Consider the following 23,252-nt stretch of genomic DNA (forward strand, 5'->3'; position numbering starts at 1 on the left):
TTAAAACGGAGCTCATTTGCTCATCTGATAACTATTTTCATACTTGTATGTTCCACTGCCTGACGTAAACATTTAAAGAGGAGAAACGTGTCGCAATTAACATAACGGGAGGGGGAGATTCCCGCTCCTGTACACGGTGGGGATGGGATATCCCCTAGTTTCCCAATAGCGGCCAAATTCTCGCGAGATAAATTTATCGCTACGTGAGCGCGCACTGGCTGACGTAGGAGCGAAGAGACGTACGCGTACACGTTTCCGCGCGCCCAGCAAAGCGGGGACAGGGCGAAAAATCCAGCGAAAGCCAGACTGAGCTTCCTGACCCCAAAGAGCTTCGTAGGGGAAGTTATCTTCAGACGGCCCTCCCGGCGTGCACGGAGAAGTGGGATTTTACCTGCGCAACTGCACCGAAATTTGCACGACAAGGCGGCTGGAGTTTTTTGTTTTGGGTTTTCTTTGCTTTGTTCGGGGTCGGCTCCGTGTAGAGTTTTATTGCAGAGCAGCATCACTACCGCACGTCGTGCCGCACAGGGAGGAGAGGAGAGGGCAGAAGTTTCCGCTGGCTTGTTTTGTCACTGCGGGGCTGGTGAATCCGCAGGAATGTCGCAGAAGGAGAGACCCACGTTTTACCGACAGGAGCTCAACAAAACCGTGTGGGAAGTCCCGGAGCGCTACCAGAACTTATCTCCTGTCGGTTCCGGTGCTTACGGATCCGTGTGGTAAGTTGTTGTTGCACAGCAGAAGCGAGCGAGAGAGCTAGTGCACACACACAGCGCGATTGCACAACGACCAAACGACTTCCCACCAACCACAGTGGCCCGGGAGAGCTATCTGTCGCCGGGCCGCTTAACCAGCCTGCGCAGGGTGTCCGTGGAAGACACGGGGATATAACTTGTGTCCTTTGTTTACGTCCTAATACTCGGGCCGCGGTAGCTCAGCCGTGCACACTCCACACAGTAGCTCGCATTTTTTCGGCGGGTGGGGATTGTTTGTGATTTGTGCACGTTTTTTTCTGACTTTGTTGCTTTACTTTCTCGTGTCGCCTGAACAGCCTGGTGTAACTTGTAGCGTACGGTAAGCACAGTGATGGCCCCAGGGCGAAGTTTAACTGCTGCTTTGAAAAAAACAAATATTTTATCAACAGAAGGCTACATGTGCGACATGTCTATGCTTGCATCATCTGGTTTAAAAAAAAAAGAGAAAAGGAAAAAAAGGTGGTGGTGGGGGGTTCTTCCTTATCAGATCACATCTGTAACAATTACACAGTTTAAGGGACGTCACGAAGCACGCGTTTTCCACTTGAAATAATTGCCGTGTTGCTGTATTGTGTATTGTGTTGCTCGCCTGGCACTTTACACATCCGCACATTGCATATATTATGCATTTCTAGTTGGGTGCAGCCTGCAGAGTACCAGAACGTCACGTGGTTTTCGGAAAGTAGGCCCCCCTCATGCACAGTGAGCGCTTTCTACAGGAGCCCATCCGACGACGTCGATGACTCTAGAATGATGTCATCCTTTCGCCCGCTGTGGTACACGCATGACTCACGGTCCCGAGGTTAGGTAGTGGCATCAGCCCTGACGCCTTCTAGTCAGTACAAAGTCATGGACAGCAGCGGGTCGTAATTACAACTTTACAACTCATTTTGGCCGCACTTTCATCTCTTCAGCTGTTGACTGTAAAGGTTGTTTTTTTTGTGCAGTTTTTAGTGGTGGATGGTGGATGACCTCATTTTGTCCTTAAGACAATAACTGGGTTTGGAAGCACCAGTGACAAAGCCAAATGCAAGGCATATGTTCATAGATGACCATTGAATGAGGCTTATTCTTGTTACGAATTTAAAATGCACCACTTCCAAGGCAAAATGTGAGCACTGCCATAAGCAGCTAGTTTTTGAAAATTCCTGTGGGGTTTTTTTTTTTTTTTTGTGCTTTTTTTCTGTAAGGAGCTGTCAGCTTTTCTTGTGGAAAACCTTTTGCGTAATGCAACTTCCCAAAAACAAAAAAGAATAAAAAAATCTGCAACTAGAGTGGTCCAGAGAGCAGTGTGCCTCTAAAGCCCTTCAGATGGTATCTGGAAAAATATAAATAACCTCATAGCTCCTCCACCAACATGTCACGGCTGTTGGTTAGCTGGGCACATGCTCCCAGGCACTCAGCGGGCCAAGTCTTTGTTGTCTCCACCATAATGTTGCTTGAGTTCTCCACTCAGTAAAACAGCCACAGGCATTAACTGTGTGGATTTTTCATTTGAATTGCCTGATCAACTTTGCACTCGCATACACCAAAGATAATAACACTACTGATATCTACTTATATCTTGGCTGTACTATTTTTTGAATGACAGACTTGAATGGATAGCCAGGGCTGGTGTGGAGTAATAGCTGCTGGCTGGGATTTCAATGTGTCCTTGCACTTTTATTTGTAGGCTTCCCAGCTAAGGGTGTGTGTAGGTACTTTAACACAGGGCAGAAATATTCTTAGCCATAGATAAAAAGAAAAGACAGCCCAGTAAAGAGCACGCTGCTCAGTATCACAAAGCTTTTTAATTTTTTTTTACATATGTATGTTGTAATGTCAGTGTTGTGCAAAGACATACTCTCAGATCCGCAGATTCCCGTTTTCATGGGCACTCTTTCAAAGCATGCTAAGATTAACACTCGTTATTGACAGGCCTAAACTGTTTTTGGCAAATTTGGAACCTAAAGTTTACTCGGCACAGCTCCAGCTGATAATGCAGGGTAAACTCTGGCTCTGCTTACACACATTTCTTATTCATGAAGTTGAAATTCGACCTAAATGATTCTGTTTATATTTATTAAGCTGCAAGTTACAGCTTCAGAACTTCTTTACCTGGAATGATGGCTTTATGTGCTCCTGTTTTTTTTTGTTTGTTTGTTTGTATTTTTTTTTTTTTTACATTGTCAGACAGCATTTAGTGTTTCATATTTTGCTGATGAAGAAAGAATTGCACAAGGCTCCTTGGGTTGTCACGTCAGAGAAAAGTGCAATGATTTTTCAGCTTGTGCCCAAAAGCAGCAATTTTGTGACTTTGGTTTTAGCAGCTGGTCATGTGAGGTCTATGACCAAATGCATCAGTGATGTCAGAAAAGTAAACCTCCTCATTTTGGTATAAAGTTATGGATTAGAGTTTGAATCCCTAAAACACAAATACGACTTTTTGCAGTTTTTGTTTTTTTCCCTCCGACAGCTTTAGCAAGCAAAATCATGGTCTGAATGTCCTGTTGTGCCAAATCTCTGTAGGTAACACTTGCTAGTCAATTTCTTTAGATTTTAAAAACATACTTAAGTTTTCCAACTTCTAAAATTACTTTGATTTGTGAGTGTGACTAGGTGATAGAGTAGACATAGGTGAGTCGACCCCATCTGTAGGTCTGTTAACTGAGCAGGTTTGTGTTAATAACGCCATTGATAAATCAATTAAACGATGATGATTGCTATTATTAGCTGGAATATGGCTCTAATGAGATTATTTCAAAGATCAAGTAAACACGATAAGCATGGTGTAACGTCACCAGATCATTAAGTCACCCCACTTTCCATATTTATTATATCATTTAATGTCTAACATTGATGTTTGAGTGGCCCAGAGGAAATTAAGCCTTATCGCAAGCACTGCTGTGCCTTATGTCATTGTGTGCGCATATTAAAACACTTCCTGCACCACAATGCACTCATCATGAATTGATGATTCGTCCCCAGCTACAGGAAAGCTTGATGATGACGATGATGATTGGGAGTGTGGCGTTGACTGCGTTGCTGCTCTGAAATTCAGAATCAATCATCAGAACTCACTCTGCTTCTCACCTATTGTTTTACTGGCTTTTCAGGACACGGTGTCCTGCATGACTCTGTCGTCTTACGGTTGCTTCCTTTCGTGACTGTGTACTGAGGATTATGATGCATTGTTGTTCCTAACAAACATACAGGTTAGATGAGGTTCTTTTTTGTTTTGCAGAAAGAGGTGTTACTACCATTTCTCGTTTGACCTGCGCTAAGGTGAAGCTCAAAGTGTTAATGCAACACAGAGAGTAAAAATTGTAATGTGTCCTGTTGCTATAATTCTGAGTTTAATCCGTGTCAATTATTTCACCAATAATGAACAGATCATACGTTATGGCTCGTTACTTAAAATGATACTGCGTGTGGTAAGATTTGGCAGTGCCGATCACGTTGATGGCGTACACGAACCCTGTCATGCTCTGATATGAAATCCAATGTATACATGTTTGTGCTCAGATAAAGAGTGCACAAATGCAGCGTTCCAGCTTTCTCGATGCACGTGCACGTCTTACGATTATAAGACAGTTACTACAGACATCTCGACGACTCATCTACAGCACATATTTGCCTGTTTGCTCACTCTGGCCTTCTGTTAGTCAGCGTGCTGCCTCTCTACTTCCCTGTGAAGCTGTTGCTCCTTTTTTAGTCTACGCTTTATGGCCATTTCTTATGGCAGTTCCATTTACTGCTGACTAATTGGATAGTGTATGCTTAGACCCATCTTGTTTGCCCTACAGATTAGCAGCAGTTTGAGTGCGTGTGCCTTTGTTTTGCCATTTAGGATTGGTACACTGTTTACTGACTATGGGTTTTCCCTCACTGCTGACACATTAAAGTTGTTCTGCAAGCCTCTGACATGGAGCACATTGGGTGTGGGAGATTATCTCAGCTTTACTGGAAAAAACACAGTGCTTATCTTAATGTTCTTATTATGGATGTGTTGCACTCTGGGTCATAGCTTTGTCACTCACACAGAATCAGTTTTAACACTTCTCCTGTGCGTGGCGTTGCACTCTCAGCCATAGGTGTGTGCAGTTAAAAGGTCGACAATTTGAGCAAAGCATTTCAAGAGAAACTGACTCCCATATCCTTTTAAACTGAAAGGCAACAGAAAAACTGGCCCGCTAGTCTAGTTCTGGTGGTTTCCTTGTGTCACTCCATGCAGTTCCTGCTTTTTGTTTTAGTTGGTCTGCGGTGTAAAAATAACAACAAGAACAACAAAGAACACACATATGGGAGCACAGATTTAAAGATGTTGCAATCATCTATGCACGATGTACCGAATCTGACTGACCTGGAAGGAATGTGGTTAATTGTAAGTAGGTTGCCTTCCCTCACAGATAAAGGAAATACAGCAATGTCAAGCTTCTCTTTCACATTGTCTGTCTAATAATCTTAAGAGTCAATCAGTGCTCAACTATTTGTTATTGTAAATAAGTAAAACACGTTCATTTCACTCATCTTTTTCGTGTCTATGCTTTTTGGCGTCTACATTAACCATTACCAGAAATGAAGAAAAATAAAGATCTGTGACATCTCCATCACATTTACCAGGCAGTTGCTAATTTTGAGTTTGCTCGAGTTAAATGAGATATCCAGCACATTGAACCGTTTTGAATTAATCAGCTGTTGAATGTTGACAGTTGTGTAGACAAAAGAGGAAATTGAGGCCACACACTTAATTATAAGACCTTTTTCTTTTGTGTTTTTTTGTGTGTGTTTTGTTCCTGTTACATAAAATGATCTGTTTTGCTGTCTTCCTGTGATAAAAATACTACTAATAATGTTTTGACAGATTGGGCCTTCAAAAAGACGTCAGCCGTGCTTTTTTTGAATGACTGGGGGGAAAAAGAACCAATTCTCCAAATAGAGCTGCAATAACAGACTTTCAGTGGTCAGTCACAAGTGGTTGTGGACATCTTGTGCAAAGTCAGACAGTCAGCTGGGTTACATTAATGTTAGAACACTCTGTAGCATGTAAACAACAGTTTACAGCAGCTCTATAATAGATGAATGTTTTACTCTATCTGGAGACTGCTGATCATCAACCAGCATGTTGTGCAGTTAATTGTTTTTCAGTAATTAGCTGCTGTATTTTCACACTCCTGTGTCATTGCCCACCGTGCTGCTGATATTCGAGAACAGGTTCAATCGTGTTCCCTATTCAACTTTAGACTGTAGAGTGTAATAAGAACTGAAACCAAGCGCTCGGTGTTATGTAAGTATTTGCTTTGTTTACTGCGTTAGACACCTACGCAGTCTAATGAAGAATCTCATTGTCAGTTTGAGAAATGTTTGGGTTTTTTATGTGACAGCTGTTGGTAGCGATGCGTTTTCTTTTTTCTGTTAAGAGCCCACCCGTTTCATACGTTACCTTTCTTTCAGCTCGGCGTTTGATGTGAAGACGAACCTGAAGGTAGCAGTGAAGAAGTTGTCCAGACCTTTCCAGTCCATCATCCATGCAAAGAGGACCTACAGAGAGCTGCGACTGCTCAAACACATGAAGCATGAAAATGTAAGTCACCTACAACTGGGGAAACATCACCTCCACCTCTAAGCAAGCGGCAGTGATTGCTCGCCTCTTTTTCAGTATTTACACAACATTTATTGTGCATTTAACGTCTAAAGGAATTGTGGCATGCAAGTGGACATGGAAAAGCACATGAGGTTTACAAAAGGATCAGTCGCTTTCGTGACTTCTGACCATATCTTTGAGTTGGTGGATGTAACAAGCCTGATGGATTGATCAGGCTGGATTGATGGCGCTTGAGGGGTTAACTTGCTGAAAAATGACGATGAAAGAGTTGAAAAAACATGTAGCTCGTGCAGGAATTCAAAAAAGGAAAGCATGTAAAGACACATCTATAACATAGTGATAAGGTGATAAGTCTATGTGGTAGGATATTTCTGCTAGCGTCTGCATTGTTTTGACTTTGAGCCACCTACAAAGAAAGGATAGGTACTCTCAGTTTAACATCACAGCATCTGCATGTCAACTACCTGGAACTGACTACAAAACCTTTCAAAAAACAAGAGTTTAACTGTCATGTTTAAACCCCAGTGTTAGTCCTTCTGGTATTTTCATGTGTCAGCATGAGCAAGCACGGGTACACTGTCCTCAGGCAATAACTGTGTATGCTAACAGGACATCACAACGGAGGTTTTCCCCTGCTAGCGTCTAACGCCTATTGCTTGATGTTGCTTGGTGAGGTATGAGTCACCAAACGGGTTTACATCTGCAGCCCCATCACCTACTGTGGTGTCTTTTTTTAATCTTATTTTGTAGCTGCAACTTTAAAAAGAAATCTTGCTAAGTGTCTCAACGTTTTTGCCTTTGGTGTGAGTTTCCCGCCTATAATCACTGCTTTGGTGTGTGTGTGTGTGTAGATGCTGCACATGCAGACACTTGCCCGCATACAAAACGCAAACATTGTTCCAGGTTTCTGTGCTGTTGCTTCATCCGGGGTTACGCTTTTGACCAGAGAGACAGGATCTTTATGTGTTTTGAAATGTGAGCAATTATTTCTCAAGCTGGCGTGCAGATGAAGGCTTTTTGAGTGCTGTGTGGAAACAAATCCACCTGGTGAATGTTGTATATGAGTTTAAATATTTCTAGAAAAGAGGAAAGTGTACAGTGTGAGAAGAGGTAGAAATATTTAGATTGCCACAATATATGAAAGTGGACTTTATGAGATATCATCTGCCAGCAGCAGCTGTGAAGTGAAAATTTTCAGAAGGCACGCTCACAGAGGGAAAAAAAAGAAACTTTAGCTGTAAGAAGCATGGAAAGTCTTAAAGGGGAAAACCCCCTAACAACAGTACAACAAATCTCACAGTTAAATGAAAGCCCATCTTGTAAAGTTACGGTTTCATGTAATATTAGCTGTATTCTGCACTGTTTAATTAGCTTTAAGAACTCATTGCAGGCGCTCACAGAATTCATGCAATAAGTGTTGCGCAACTCTAGAAGCTATCAGAACACACGTTGGGTAGTCTTTCTAATAAATGACAGCTATGAAGTCATTAAATGGAAGATCTGATTTGGGATTGTCGCTACTCAGAGTGTGCCTGTTTGCTCACATTAGAAGCTGCTGTGCAGAAGTTATTCAAATCTTATGGAAATGTGAGAAAGAAGCGCACCTTTTAGCTTGCCTTACATGTATTTAGATGAAAGGCCACCTGGAAGAAATGTACACAAGAACACGCCAGATCACTGTAAAAAAAATCCAGGTCTCCTTATGTGGTGAAAAAAGTTTCATATGAAACGTCATCGCCCATGCCAGAACTTGCTGTGGTTCAGTCCGAGCGCGCTTGGCTCAGCATTCACACATTACTGTATTTTTTTTAAATTCTTTCTTAGATCCTGTTTTTTGCACAAGCCCTGATTTCACTTCTGTTACAACTCGAGCAGTTTTGGAATTAGTGTTGCGCTGTGCGCTGGCACTGTGGGGAAAAACACACCAGTGCATTTGAAAAACAGGTTTTACGTGGAATACGGATTATGGAGGATTATACAGAGTCTGTGCCTGTATTGCTGTGTTGAAGGCAAGACGGTAACGTCGCGTAGAAATGTCATTCTGATAAAGAATGTCACTTATCTCGGCGTGAACATGCTGCTGCCAGGTTTTTTGTTGTACTAACAGGAAGAAGAAAAAAAACATCAAGTTGCGGTGGTTTTCTGTTCATAAATCATCTGTGCTTTAATACATATCTGTGGCTTACATAGGGAGGGATTCTGTGTTTTGCTCATGCTGTTGCCAGGAGACTCCCCGAGTTTTGAGTTTGGAAAGCCTGAGTGGACCAATCGGCTGTTTGTTGTGGTCGTGGCCCACCAATCAGCTGCAGATTTAGGTCTTGTGTGGGTGGGCCGCTCCAGTATTTTTACAATACCTATCTACCTCAGTTCCCCTGACTCCAGGGGGTGGGGGTAGCACTCAGGGCTGCTCTCTGCCAGTATGTCTGCATGCATGTGTATATGCATGCCTGAAGTGTGTGTACAATACACGTACTGCTGAAAGACACATAAATAAGAAGACTTTCTGTTTTTTCTTTCTTTAGTTTATTTTGATGCACCGTGAAGCTGCAGATATTCAACTGTAGTGATTGTATGCATCCATATTTTAGTCACTTTCACACATTACGTTGTTTTTTGTTTTTTTTTCATACAATCACAAACTTATTGTGCAAGAGACTGTGGAAAGGGGAGAAGGACCCTGCAAATACAGTGTATTCTAGGTTAAAGACTCCAGAACACACCCCATCTCTAAAAGCTTTTGTATTGCTAGAGGAAAAAAAGGAATAATGCATCCAGCATTTATAAGCCATTATAAATAACTTTGCATTGTTGGAACCAGCATAACCGGTTGCATGCAACTTTAACTACCTGAAAGGTGCCTGTGCTGTCAGCTTGGTGGATTATCCTAAATAATGCATCAACCAAATAATGTTCACTACTTCCTTTGAAGAGACGAGGTAACTTAAGCACAGCACCTAGCACTAACACTAAATTTAACATAAATCAGCAACAAATTCTTTGCTTATTATTGTTGTTTTTTTGTTTTTTAATTATTATTATTGCTATACTGTGCAATATGCATTGTTTCCTATTAGGGTTTGGAATTGATAAGAATTTAGCGATTTGATTTCTTATCGATTCTCATTGGCTTCACTTTGAGACCATCTCTAAGCAGCATATCAAAGACATTACATTCATGCAAATGAATTACGTGGATCTTAGAGGTATTTCCCCTCTTTGTTCTGATCGGTGTTGCGTCATTCGTCAAAAAAAGTAAAGTAAAAAAAAGCTTTTACACATATCACACAGAAGACTTTTATTAAAAGTAATGCAGTACGTTAATTACACCCAGGAGAAAGACATTCGTTATACTACTCATTACATTACTTTCATTTTACTCTGTAAAATGAACTGAAACACACTGATACATAATTATAATTTAACAGTATAAATCTGCAGGCTAGCTATTCTAATGAGGACACGTGATCTTTCCCTTTAGTATTTAGGTATGAACACAAAGATGAAAACCAGCACAAAGAGACTTTAAAGCGATTCTACTTTAGAAACACAAACAGGTAGAAAAGGAAGCTGCTGTCTGGCTGCTCATTGGTTTGTTACCTGTTGATTTCAGCATCAGCTTCACCGCAAGTGACGGCTCACTTTATCACGGTGCAGGCCGGGTGTCAACATTTACTCAGCTTTAAAATCACTCTGGGTTCTTGGCTAGCTTAGCGTTAGCATTATGTCTGTGCAGGTGCTTGCGAAGAGCCAAAGCTTTGTTAGCAGTATAATGCAGTTGTTTATGCCCTGGAGCAGTCTCCACTTTCCCAACGCACTCTTATCCTTTTGTGCAATAAAAATAAAAGTAATGTTCATGTCCAAACTGTAGACAACGCCACAATTTTCCTCCACACAAATCAGCTGATCATAGTGAGAGTGCAAGAACCGATATTATGCAGGCAGACACACAATTCCAAGGATCTTGACTACTTGGAACCGGTTCTCTACAAGAACCGTTCTCAATTTCCATCCCTATTTGCAATCCACATTGCACTGGACCCCTATGGCCCCTCCAGTAGTCTGTGGCCTTATGTGGCCTATTTACGGAGAGCACAGCCAAGGCCCTGTGCCAGGCCCTACCTCCTCTTGGCCAGTCTCCTGGCTGGGACCCCAGTTACCGTGATCAGCTGGGATAACATGATCTGTTATTTTGTTTTTTTGTCAGGCAAAATGGCGTTGACAGCCTAGGTGCTGAGATCACTACAGTGCTTAAACCTCTCTTATAATAAGATGGTGATTCAGGGTGGGGTGTTTGCTTATTTAACTAAATTAAACTTCACACACCAACCAGTTGCTAACTGTCTCTAACCTCTGACCTCTCGGTTTTTCCTTCAGGTGATCGGCCTTTTAGATGTTTTCTCACCAGCGACAAGCTTAGAGGAATTTAACGATGTGTAAGTCACTCTTTCTTTCTTTTTTGCTCTCTGCTTTTCTCCTTCTCACTCGTTCAGTTTGTTTATTTTCTTGCTTTCTGTCTCAGCGTCTATAAGCTTCACTTTTTACACAATGAAAGCGTTCGTGCCAGCAGATAATCGCAAGATTACCTCGATAGCCAAAACTAGTTAGAGATGCACGAGGATTCTTAACATCATGAGAGAGCAGCATGTGGCGAGTGGTACCAAGGTGAATGTAGGGTGAACACGTGCTCCTAAGGAACATCACAGCTAGTCTCCATGGTAACAGCCATCTGGCAGTGTATGTGTGCAGAATAGTCAATCAGCGTCCTTGAATTCTCTGCATGGTGTAACGTCATCAGCATGTTGCACATTTGTGGAAATGTGAGATGAACCTCAACGCGATCTCATACACGAGGTGAAGTTTAGCCAAAGACGTGGTGCTTATCTTTTCACGTGACCATTAACGAACACCTCGTTCTTTGACAACGACCTTGGACTAGTGCTGTGTGATTAAAGAGGTCATATATATATACTACAATCACTGCTGGCCTCCTTCAAGTGGTTTACTTTCTGTTTAAATATTTTGCTGTTGAGAAAAAAAAGTGGGGTTTTTTTCTGTTGTGTTGTTTTTCTGTTATCATCACTTTAATCTTGCCAACTTTTAAGTTGCCACATTTAGAAATAATTCTTACAGAAAATGATGAATGATTTTTTATCAAAAACACCGTTAGCTGCACTTTACACAGACCTGCTAATCTGCAAAAATTAAATCTTTAAAGTTTAAACTAAATAAAGCTGCAGCAGAAATCAAAGAGAGACTTTCCTGAATTATAAGATTACATCTGATTGGCTGTTTGATTTGCAGGTACTTGGTGACACACCTAATGGGGGCAGACCTCAACAACATCGTGAAGTGTCAGAAGCTCACGGATGACCACGTCCAGTTCCTCATATACCAGATCCTCAGAGGCTTAAAGGTCAGCGAGGCCCTCATTTTCAACTCAAAACTGGCCGCTCCTAAAAGTTGACTTGCATTCAATCTGTGCAAAAGCGGTGCCTCGTGGAACCAGGCAAAGCTAGCTCACTAGACCACAGATGCATCTGCATTGTTCTGCGTTTAGACCAGCTGAATTCTAGTTGGCAGCGACGTTTCTGTGCCACTCTTGTGACTATTTTTTGTTTTTTTAAATTTTCTGCAAACAGTGGCAACTGAAAGTGAATGGATAAAATTCAACAGTTCCTCTTTTGCAAATTGTTGCAATGCAGGAAAGAGCAAATGCTGCTCAGTTGAGTCTTAACACAGACTGTAAAAAGTTAACTGGATACAGCTACGGCTAGTAGTATTTGTAATGTGAGCAAACCATGTATGATTACAGCCTATTACACACTTGATTTTGTTGTTCCATGAAAGTGTTATCTTTGTCAATCACTTGTTTACGCCACTTGTTGAGAGCAAGCAGATATGTCAGAGTTGCTGTGATTGTGTTTCTTGTAATTACATTTCAGAGGAGAGAACGGTTTTGAAACTTTGGCTTATATTTGTGGATCTAGACAAAGCATATGATAGGGTGCTAAGAGAGGAACTGTGGTACTGCATGAGGAAGTCATGATGGTGCACAACATGTATGAGGACAGTGGTGAGGTGTGCAGTACGAGTGACAGAAGTGTTCAAGATGGGGATCAGGGATCTGCTTCGTGTTTGCAGTGGTGATGGGCAGATTGGCAGATGAGGTGTGCAGCAGGGGTGTCCGCTGACTGTGATGTTTGCAGATGATAGTGTAGTCTGTAGTAAACATGGAGAGGTGGAGGTATGCTCTGGAGAAGAGGCATGAAACTCAGTAGAAATAAGACAGGATACATGTGTGTGTCAGTGAGGGAGAGACAGGTGTAATAGTGAAGATGTGTAGAGGCAGTAGAGTTAGTGAAGGTGGACAGATTCAAAAACCTGGGGCCAACAATCTAATGCAACAGACAGTGCACAAGAGAGGAGAAGAAGAGAGTGCAGGCAGGGTGGAGTGGGCAGAGATGTGTGTCATGGGTCATCTGTGACAGAAGGATAGCAGCAAGAGTGAAAGGGAAGGTTTCTAAACTGGTAGTAAGACCTGCTGTACAGTTTTTAGACGGTTGCACTGACGAAAAGACGAGAGGCCGAGCTGAAGATGTTACAATTTTAACTGAGAGTGACCAGGATGGAGATAATGACCATATCACAAGGACAGTTTCAAGTTGAGCAGTTTGGAGACAAAGCTAGACAGGCAAGGCTAAGATGGTCTGAGCATGTGCAGAGGAGGGAAAGTGGATACACTGGGCGAAGAATACTGAATATGGACCTCAGAGAAAATTTATGGACAGAAGAGGAGGCTGAGGCAGATGATTGGCTACGAAGGAAGATGTTAGTGGTATTTCTGAATGATTACTATTTAAAGAAATGTACACTAGTTATGTTGATGTTCTGCTCGTTTTATCGCTTGGGAGTTCAGCTGGTGTACATTTAAAATGACATAAGCTAATACACACTAATGTAAGTGATGTGTTTTTTGTGACTGCATGCTTTCCATATGGATGGATGCATTTGCATTTAAATATTTTTATGTTCTTTCCCCCCTACAGTACATCCACTCTGCAGATATCATCCACAGAGTAAGTGATGGCCTCACTGAATGTGTCAGTGTCTGCAAAGAAAAACAGTCCAGTGCTGGTTAAACTGAACAGAACCATTAATGGCACTTTAGCTTTTCTGGATGGTGTTTTATTAAATCTATACACTAGAGCTTGAAGTAATCAGATTAACACGACAATAAAATAAAAATTTGGTTTGGAATGTTTTACATTTCTGATTGTGGATTAAAAATATAATTGAAGGAATGAGTGCAAAAACAAAAAAACACACACAAATGTTTGCAATATGATGACATGTGTAGCAATACCAGCAGGATGTCTCCCTGTTGTTTCTAAATTCTCATCTGGACTCTTTTTTTCCCCCTCTCTCCTCAGGATTTGAAGCCCAGTAATCTGGCTGTGAATGAAGACTGTGAGCTTAAGGTGAGGAGACTGATTGTTTCAGATCCAAGCTTCACCATATGCGATATAACTTACTGTAGAGCTAAAGGTGCTCAGTCATGTCTCATTTGGTTGTCTTTATGTCGCCTACGCATCGTTGCATCACTCAGATCCTGGACTTTGGTTTGGCACGGCACACGGATGATGAAATGACAGGATACGTAGCCACACGGTGGTACCGCGCCCCGGAGATCATGCTCAACTGGATGCACTACAACATGACCGGTACGCACACTGACATTCAATCATGTTTTGAGTGCAGTTTCATAAAACTGTGTTGAAATAGCTTTTTGGACATCTGTTACAAGTCAAGAGTCATGCGTTTACAATGATGTGGGGGGTTATGTGTGCAGTGATCATACAAGGATACTAAGTTTTTTCTTCTCTATAAATAAGGAGACAACTTTAGAGAAACTAGGACAGCTTTTCAAGCTTTTCAATTTTCTTGTTTATTCAACATGATGTTTAGAGGCCTTTTCATCAGCCTAAATCATCCACAACAGACGTTTGCCTTGTTGAGTGCCATTTAGTTCTGCTTCACACTTTCTTTACAAAGCATTAAGTGGTGTTGGTGTAAATGGGCAAATAAACGAATGTGGACTTAAACTGTGCAAGCTGTTTAGCTGTGCTTTTGAGCTGTGCCTTCCCCAGCAGCTTTGAAACGTTTGGTTTGTGAAAAAAAATTGAATTTGTTGAAATTCTCTTCCTATTTAACAGTGACAGTTATTGAATTAAACGTTGCCCATGTAACACAACGTAATGCAGCGCAGTTCGTTCACAGTTTGACAAATTGTCAGGATGCTGTCACAAAACTGCAGTCTCAGCTCTCATCAGGAAGCAGCGTTTAAATCTGAAAAGAACAAGGCAGACTTCATTGAATTCACCGCAAGTAGTGAAGATTACAGGATGATACCATTACATCGTTGCATTTGCATATGCATGTGCAGCATGCACGTACAGCTGTGTTGTTCTGCATTATGCTGAAAAGCTTGGATTTGTGTCATATCTAAAGGATTTGTTGAGATGCATGTTTGAAATGATTTCTTTTTATTTAATAGTGGATATCTGGTCGGTGGGCTGCATCATGGCTGAACTACTTACAGGACGGACGCTCTTCCCTGGCACAGACCGTATCCTTCCACCTCTGCTGCTAAAATAAATGTCAGATTGTAGCCAGCCTGCAGGTCTGTGTTAGATTAGGAGGAGGTACTGGTTGAGTTCAATCTGCTTATATGCACACGGTTTACAAATATGTATTAGACTAGTTATATAAGAATTGTTGTCCAGTGCACTCACTGCCAGGCTCTCACAGAATCTATTGCTGCAGCACTGTTGCAAGCACAGACAAAAGCACCATTTTACCTAGTCGGGCTGACTTAAAAGCATTGCTGAGTATTGAATTCAGTGAGCTACATGCCAGAATAGCCAGGAAAGTGTGCGTGTATGTGCATGATATGCACACACACACTCTCATATGGAGTTAATAGTGCCCTGTGGTCTATGACTCAGTGCTGCCCACTTTTATCTCCACTGCTTTTCCACGATACACTACCTTCCTGTTTCCCTCCCACAAAACCCTTACACACCAGCAGAGCTGTCATGTGATTTGATATAAAAACATACCGGAAAACCCTGTAAATTAGCGCGCGCGCACACACACACACACACACACACACACACACACACACACACACACACACACACACACACACACACACACCTTTAAATATAGAAGGTAGCATACGCCACCAAGTTGGTGGTTTTGTTAAAGATCAAAATCTGTTTCATAACGTGTTCATAATTCCTGCTCTAACTAATCAATCAGCCGATCTACACCTTCTTTGCTGCATGCCTTGCAGGGGTATGTGTGCTTGAATGTGTCGAAACTGCTTTGTGATGTAGTGGAGCTACCAACCCACAGTGCTTGTTTGAATATACAGCAAGCAGTCTTTCTGGTCTGTCTCCTTTTACTTGTCTGAATGGAAGCTGATCTCTGCACATGAGTAGAATGGGAGGGATTGTGGATACAATGCATCTCATTAGCCTTTGTACAGTGTAAGTACAGGTGCACTCCCATAGCACCGGGATTAAAAATGTTAAATAGTAGACATACTACAACTATATGTGGTTCATATTTTGGGTACTAGGTAGTAGTGTGTCAACAGTAGCATGAGCAAATCACTTCAAACTGCTCGTTAGATGTGATTTAGAGAATTCTTGGCATACTTTCTGGTGACATTTTTGCAGAGTGGAGACGCAGTAGTTAGTTCATTTATTTTTGTTGATGGATCAAATGATTATCTGAAACTTTGTGGACAATTATTTTATAGTTTCAGCTTGTCTGCACTAAGAATTATAAACACTATTCCAGATTCTCAATTTTTTGTAGATTCAATAGTCTGTGATGGTTTTATCACTGTTTATAAGATTTACACGGTGAGTTATAATCACTAGTTGCACACCTAATTTTATGCATATTCATCTATCCATTTTCTACCGCCTGTCTGGGTTCGGGTCATGAGGTCAGCAGTCTGAGCGGAGATACCGGAACTACCCTTACCGCAGCCATTTCTTCCAGCTCATCTGGGGGGGATACGAAGTCACAGGGTATGCCTAGGAAGGATTCAGGAGGCATCAGATGTGCAAATCACCAAACTGCCTCCTTTCGATGTGAAGGAGCAGCGTCTCTACTCCGAGCCTCTTAAATGGCCCCGCTCCTCACCCTGTCTCTAAGGGCGAGCCAGCCACCCTTTGGTTAATCAATAAAACAACAGTTTATCTTTTATTATGAGCCTTCTCTTCACAACAGGTCGATGCATCCGTATCACTAGAGACACTCACCCTCCAGTCTTCCCTCAATCGTGAGCAAGATCCCCAAGATACTTGAGCTCCTCCACCTAGAGTAGTATCTCATCCCTGACCCAGCAGACAGATGAGAAACAAAAACAAGGACTTCTTTAGACACTAACAAGAATTCAGGTAGAAAACAACAGGAATTACATTTATGAAAGAGCATGCCCAGAATAAAAGCAGCTTTTGAAAATGTCCATGTTCAACCTCCTTGAGTCTGAGGGATGAAAATTCCAGCCAGACTTTCTGTTTTGTTTGTGATGGGTGAAGTAGAAGTTTTGCTTTTCCTTTTCACCACAGCAGGCACAGAAACTACAGCACTGTAGCCTGTTAGCTCCACCAATGTCACCTCCAACTCTGATTGCTTCTGGTCTTTCATTTATAATTTGCTTTGATATTTTCTATTGCATCTACATTCAGTCATTTTTAAGTACTTTAATACTTCACACAGTCACAGTAAGTGATATAGTCATATTCAACTCATCTGTGAATATTTATGCATCAGTGTGACGTTGTATGATTTTTAGTTGGTGCTTGATATCTTTTATTTTGAATAAGTGGACCTTTATCAGTTACAGGCGACAGCATCGACAGTTGTACCTCTCACCCCTCTGTCCCCGTTACGTCCTCCATCCTTTCTGTTTTCCTTCATGTGAGTGTGGTAGATATTGATCAGTTGAAGCTTATAATGATGCTCGTCGGAACGCCAGGGCCTGAGCTCTTGATGAAAATCTCTTCAGAGTCTGTGAGTGCCATCCCATCCAGTTTTGTTTTATTTATTTGTTTTTTCCTTTTCTTTTGCATTGCCCATCCTCCCTGTTGCCTTTGTGTTGCCCTGGCTCTTTATTTTACGACCTGGTGTCAATGCTACTACCTCTTAACTGCACCTGTTTTGCTCTTAACACTCTGCTTTTATCCCATTTGAGCACAGTGCTTTGATTTCTGCTTCTTTCCAGCATGTACTATGACTTTTTTCAGAGCCCCGCTGATAACTTTAATGTGACAGTAAAAACGTTAGTGCCAAACTGGACCACAGTGTTCGTGATTATCTGAATATAGGTTGCAGATAATGAAGGTTTTCTTTATATTAAAGTTTAGAAACTGTCTTCCTTTCTTTCACATCCTCCTCATCCTCACCCCGTGTGTTTCCCACCCCAGTCCCTATCCTTTCTATACATCCACCTTCCTAACTACACCTGCTCTTTGATGTGCTGACCTCCATGTTATGATACCCCTTGACTCAGAAGGTTTAGATATAAACCAGCTGCAGCAGATAATGCGCCTGACAGGGACGCCCCCAGCTTCCCTAATAAGCAGGATGCCCAGCCACGAGGTGAGACAAGTTCCCTTCGTCTTCCCACATGCCCCGTCTCTTCCCCACAGCCGGAATCAGGGCCATGCTGCAGTCATCCATCAGCTGATAGCTACATTACTGTTTAGAGATAAATGCAGCTAGACTTGATGTTTAAAATATATCCTACCAGTTCCTTTCTGCATACTGTCCTCTGCTCTCACGCCACACATTCCCTTTTTCCTCTTTGACTTGTCATGCTTTTCACAGCAAGGCTTATGAGAGTGCTCTGCCAGTGCAGCCAGCGTGTTCTGATCATCTATCCTATTTGACTATGAAAATAATACCACAGTGTTTATGTAATGCATGTGATTTGGGTGTTAGTTAAAATGCTTGGAACATGGCTTAATGGGAGGATGTACAGTTTGTCTTGCAACAGGCAAATTCAGTTTAGCATTGTAGTTCTATTGAAATATTGCACGTTTTGCAGTTTAAAAGCTGCCTTATTACTTGGAAATCTTCTGCAGTTTGCTTTTACAGTACACTTCTTTGTTTCTGTTTTCTCACAGGCGAGGAACTATATCAACTCACTTCCCCAGATGCCAAAGAGAAACTTTGCTGACGTGTTTATTGGTGCCAACCCTCTTGGTAAGTTCCTCTTTCAGAATGACACCATTGGGTTAGGCTGCTATTGGCTCACTGGCTCCCTCCAGTGGTGGTAGTTATAATAATGGGGGGAGCGGTTTCATCTGTATTTGTTTTGGCAAGATTTTGTTTTATCACAGTGGGGGGTTTTTTTTAGCTTTAGCTAGTGCAAAAGGAAAAACAATTAGCACTGGCATGAAATAACAGTGTCTCATTTGCTTTGCTTTACATGAAGCATTTGTGCTTGCATGTGTAGTTACTGCACAAAGACCAGCTCCACGCCAGGAAAAACCCTGATTGCTATGCATGTTAAATCAATCAAGTTTAAAAAAAAACAACACAGAATGGATACAGGTGACAGCCGAGTTGGATTAGTGAAGGGTGCTTTCTCACGTGCATCTCGTACCACATCAGGAAATTATTTCACGTAACCAATGTCAAGTTATGTAACGTGAACAAGCTACATTAACTTTTGTCACCTCGAGTCATAAAGAGCTCTTCAGCAGATAATCTAGGGGATGCCATTGTAGGATTATTCCGTCACTGACTTGATGCATTTTACAGCACACAGTATTTGTATAAATGCATTAGATAAAATGCTTTTAGACTGGGGATGTTCCTGGTGACTGATTTTCTAGTCGACTAAATGAGGAAAAAAAATTAGACTAACCAACTACTCTTAAACCAAAAGACTCTGGTATCAAGTTTTGGAAACTGTTTAATGTGAAAAACTCTGCAAAGCTGCATTATGAATGACGCATGCAGATAAAAAATTCATGACAACCACTTAAAAAAAAAAAAAAAAAGTCCTCCAGCTTGTCCGGGGAAAAATTGATGCATTTCCAGGCCGTATTATCTCCACTGGGTCCCGGGTCTCCTCTGGGTCTCCTCTGGGCCTCCTCTCGGTAGAACATGCCCAGTCGGAACCCTTTACCCAGGGGTCGACATCATGAATGACTGAACTCCTCACCCTATCAAAAGCCCATCCACCCATCAGGGAAAACTTATTTCCCTCTTTTGTATGCATGATGTCATTTTTTCTCCTTTAAAAGAACTAACAGTAAAAGCGTTAACCCCCAAAATCGGGCCCAGATTAATAGATTTATGGCGTTTCTCAGCAACCGTGCTCCATCTGGTGGAAGACGGCTGCATAACATTAGGACAAAAGACTTTATTGGCATTGGGTATCAATTAAAATGTAAAACAATTGGATTAAACGACCCGTACATCTGGTACCGACTAGTGACAATGACAACAATCAGTTGTCACTGTCACACTCAGTTTCTTCAAAGTCTTCACTGCATACAGTCATGTGAAAAAGAAGGTTTTCACAAGACTTTGTGCAGTGCTGTGAAAAACTAAGCACACCGATGATTCAGTAGTTTATAGAAGCTCTCCTAAGGTCCCAGCATAGCATTTTAATGGAGCTGGGATCACTGGAATCAAAGTGTTTAGTATAGGCTGACCTTTTTTCTTACACAAACAGAAGCTGATGCCATTATTTGAAAGGCTGCCCATAGTTAATATGAGCATCGACTGCGGTCACAGTACATATATTGACAGAAAAGTTAGCATTCTGGACCTTTTTGCTCTGACCTGTAGTTTTTCTCATACTCACCTGTCTCCTTTCTTTCTTTTAGCGGTGGATTTGCTGGAGAAAATGTTGGTGCTTGATACAGACAAGCGGATCACAGCATCTGAGGCTCTGGCCCACACTTACTTTGCCCAGTATCACGATCCAGATGACGAGCCTGAAGCAGAGCCTTACGACCAGAGCTTTGAAAGCCGTGAGCTGGAAATTGAGGAATGGAAAGGTGAGTTGTTAGAAACCAAATAGATTTTAAAGGTTATTTATTCTGTACATTGGAAAGTAATTTCAATTATCTGTTCTCAGCCTTAACCTACGACGAGGTCATCAGCTTCGTGCCACCATCTTTCGACGAAGACGACATGGAATCTTGAGGAGGAAGCGGCTCTCTTCCACGATTTGTTTTCCAAGAAACACTCTCTAAAGACTATCGGTCTCATGTGACTATCCGCCACTTTCCTCATACACGCGCACAGCGATGACATTCAAGTGCCTGCCGTCATTCATATGTGGGGGGGGACGTTGCGCTATCAGGGAAACGAAAACAAAAAACTTGACATCGTGTTCATACCGTCCCCTGCTCTGCTGTTTTGTTTTTCTTAACATGAATCCCACCGTGCTGAGGTAGACTTTAACTCTCCTTATGCATTAGTAATTTTTTTATCTCAGACATATATTCTTTATATTCTGTCCCTTATTCTACATACACAGCAAAAAATAAATAAAAAAGAAAACATTACATGTCAGTATCTCCAGGCAAATTGTAATAACGGAACATGTATTATGTATTTTATTAAAAAAAATATGGCTGAAAATAATGCTGTAGGACAACAATTCTGGAAAGTTTTAAACCATGCTGAGTGTGAAGTGTATCTTTTAGCACATTTTAAATTCTGTTATTTCTACGAGTACATAAAACTATGTAGATACTACAGAAACAGTATTTGTACATAAATCTTTCTGGGAAAAACGGCTACCACACGTGTAGTACTGAGGCTCGTCAGCCGCCCACATTGACAGTTTGTTCTAGAATGGCATATAAACCGATACTGTGTGTAATTTATTTAGAATATGTATAGGATACGCCAAAATATGTAAAATATTCAGCCCAGTATGGAAAATTCAAGGCTTCATATTTCTTAATGATTGAGTTTTACACATGGCAACCCCCCCTCCCAAGGAGAGCATTTCCCACGTGTTCATTTTCATCTATTACTTTAGTAAGCTTCTTCCGTCTTCTCGCACATGTGTTGTTTCACATGAATGTTTCAGCGAACAGCCACCAATCTTTGCAGTTTCACCACAGCATGTTAAAGCCAGAGTTTTTGGCTTAATGTTTTTCCATCACAACGTCAGCCGACAATGTAATTTAATCATATTGCATTTATGAAACAGTACTATTAATGTTTATGGAATGTTTGGAGCGCCAGTTTGCGCCGTATATTTATGATCTTTTCTTATATTGTTTGTATATTGATGTAAAAGAGAATATTATTTGTCAGAATTTAAGGTTGTTTGTATTATTTATGGAGAGCTTATTGTATTAGTATCCAAATGTGTCATCGATAATTTCATAGATCACTTGAGCCACAGTGGCTACAGCTTTCATATCAAGAGCCGACAATGTTATCAAGAGATCGTTTGGAATCAGTTTGATACATTCTGCTCAGTTTGCTAAATTACCGTTGCTGAGGTTGTGTTTACAGCGCGCCTTGATTCACGGCCCAACAAATTATCACAATTTTTTTTAAAAAAGAAACCCAAAACATATCCTTTAATGGTGGCATATTTGTCACCATTTATTGACTAACAAACCACTAAACTATTTCTTTAGTGTGAAGACTTTTATGACAAAATGCTTCCAATGTGAAGCGTTTGAAAAGTCAGACACGCAAGCTGTATCCACAGTTGCTCTGCCTTTGGCACCCAAACAATATCAGACATCAGTCATGTTTGATTTCAGCCGCTTGTTTTAAATGTAGTGATTTTTCTAATGTGTTATTTTACTCTTTGTGTGCTAAATCAAGATTTCATGTTATTCTGTGATTCTGTAATGATTGTTTTATAAGCAGCACCAGAAGCCTGTTAGAGTAATTTAGAGGAGGGGGGGGGAGGTGTCACATGTATGCAGGAAAGTGCATATGTTTACTCACTGGATGCTGAAGGGCAATGCCGAAGCCTCATATTTTATCATTTTTAAACAATTGCATTGATTTAGATAGGATATTTATTTTGTCCATATCCCGATGTCAGTAGTAAATTTGGTTACACTTCGTCTGCCTGAAATATGTTTTTCTGGGTTGTTTTTTTTTTGTTTTTTTTTGACCACATGTATCAAGATAGCAGGCCACGCCACCTGTAAATACCACCATTAGAAAATAAAGCCTACTATTTTTCAAAGCTGTAACAGAATTCATTCATTGGGTGAGCTTTTGCCTTGCCTTTTTTTCCTTTTTAAGCATGTCACCATTGGATGGCAGCATAGCACAAGTAGAGCAGAGCTTGTCTGTCATCTGGTGTGTGACGGGTTGAAAGCCTGCTGGGCTTTTCAGAGAGACTCCAAGATTCCAGTGCACTTCAGACTCAGCAACACTCTCTCAGAAAAAATCTGCTTTATCTTAAAGACAAAACGCCTAAACACAAACAAAGCCACATAGATTAGGCTGTGCATGTGAGGAGTGATCTGACTTTTGCCCTCCAAACAGCCACTCCACAGATACACGGCACAACAATGACAGAGACGTTTTAACAGAACAAGGATCGGCTGCACATCTGCATTTAAGGTTAAAGGATGCCAGTGTTCACAGTTAGCTGTGCTTTGCTCATTTGACAACTCACACAATCGATAGTCCAAGACCCCTATGATGTAGATGCTGAAAGAAGTAGCAGGATGACTTCTGAAGTGCAGGGCTCTCCACGCCGATGCAGATGAATGCTGCAAAACTGATCACAGTTCTTCACAGTGCAAAGGGATAATGAGCCGAAACAACTTGCAAAAGGAACCTAGGACCTTTTCAAGGCTGATTGTGATATTCTTCAATGGCCA

The 23,252-nt window shown here is 41.4% G+C and overlaps 1 protein-coding gene across 2 annotated transcripts; it reads left to right on the forward strand.

The window, feature by feature from the left end:
- Positions 1-250: 250 nt before the first annotated feature.
- On the forward strand, positions 251-22,613 carry mapk14b (mitogen-activated protein kinase 14b). 2 transcript variants are annotated; one of them, XM_005731373.2, is made up of 12 exons: positions 251-716; positions 6,186-6,315; positions 10,711-10,769; positions 11,638-11,749; positions 13,383-13,412; positions 13,767-13,814; positions 13,943-14,057; positions 14,891-14,962; positions 17,348-17,427; positions 18,543-18,621; positions 20,259-20,432; positions 20,513-22,613. In XM_005731373.2, the coding sequence occupies exons 1-12, from the start codon at positions 598-600 to the stop codon at positions 20,578-20,580; spliced, it is 1,086 nt and encodes a 361-aa protein (XP_005731430.1). In that variant the 5' UTR covers positions 251-597; the 3' UTR covers positions 20,581-22,613. The 2 variants fall into 2 exon arrangements, with proteins under 2 accessions (XP_005731430.1, XP_005731429.1); XM_005731372.2 differs by lacking the exon at positions 17,348-17,427 and adding an exon at positions 17,936-18,015.
- Positions 22,614-23,252: the final 639 nt, after the last annotated feature.

This window comes from Pundamilia nyererei, unplaced genomic scaffold, assembly GCF_000239375.1.
Source record: "Pundamilia nyererei isolate P.nyererei 1_Seehausen unplaced genomic scaffold, PunNye1.0 scaffold00042, whole genome shotgun sequence".
Classification (NCBI taxonomy): Eukaryota; Metazoa; Chordata; class Actinopteri; order Cichliformes; family Cichlidae; genus Pundamilia; species Pundamilia nyererei.

Coding starts and splice junctions, on each gene's coding strand:
- mapk14b (XM_005731373.2), top strand. CDS start 598: ATGTCGCAGAAGGAGAGACCCACGTTTTACCGACAGGAGCTCAACAAA. Junction 11,750..13,382: donor AGATCCTCAGAGGCTTAAAG/GTCAGCGAGGCC, acceptor TCCCCCCTACAG/TACATCCACTCTGCAGATAT. Junction 18,622..20,258: donor TATTGGTGCCAACCCTCTTG/GTAAGTTCCTCT, acceptor TCTTTCTTTTAG/CGGTGGATTTGCTGGAGAAA.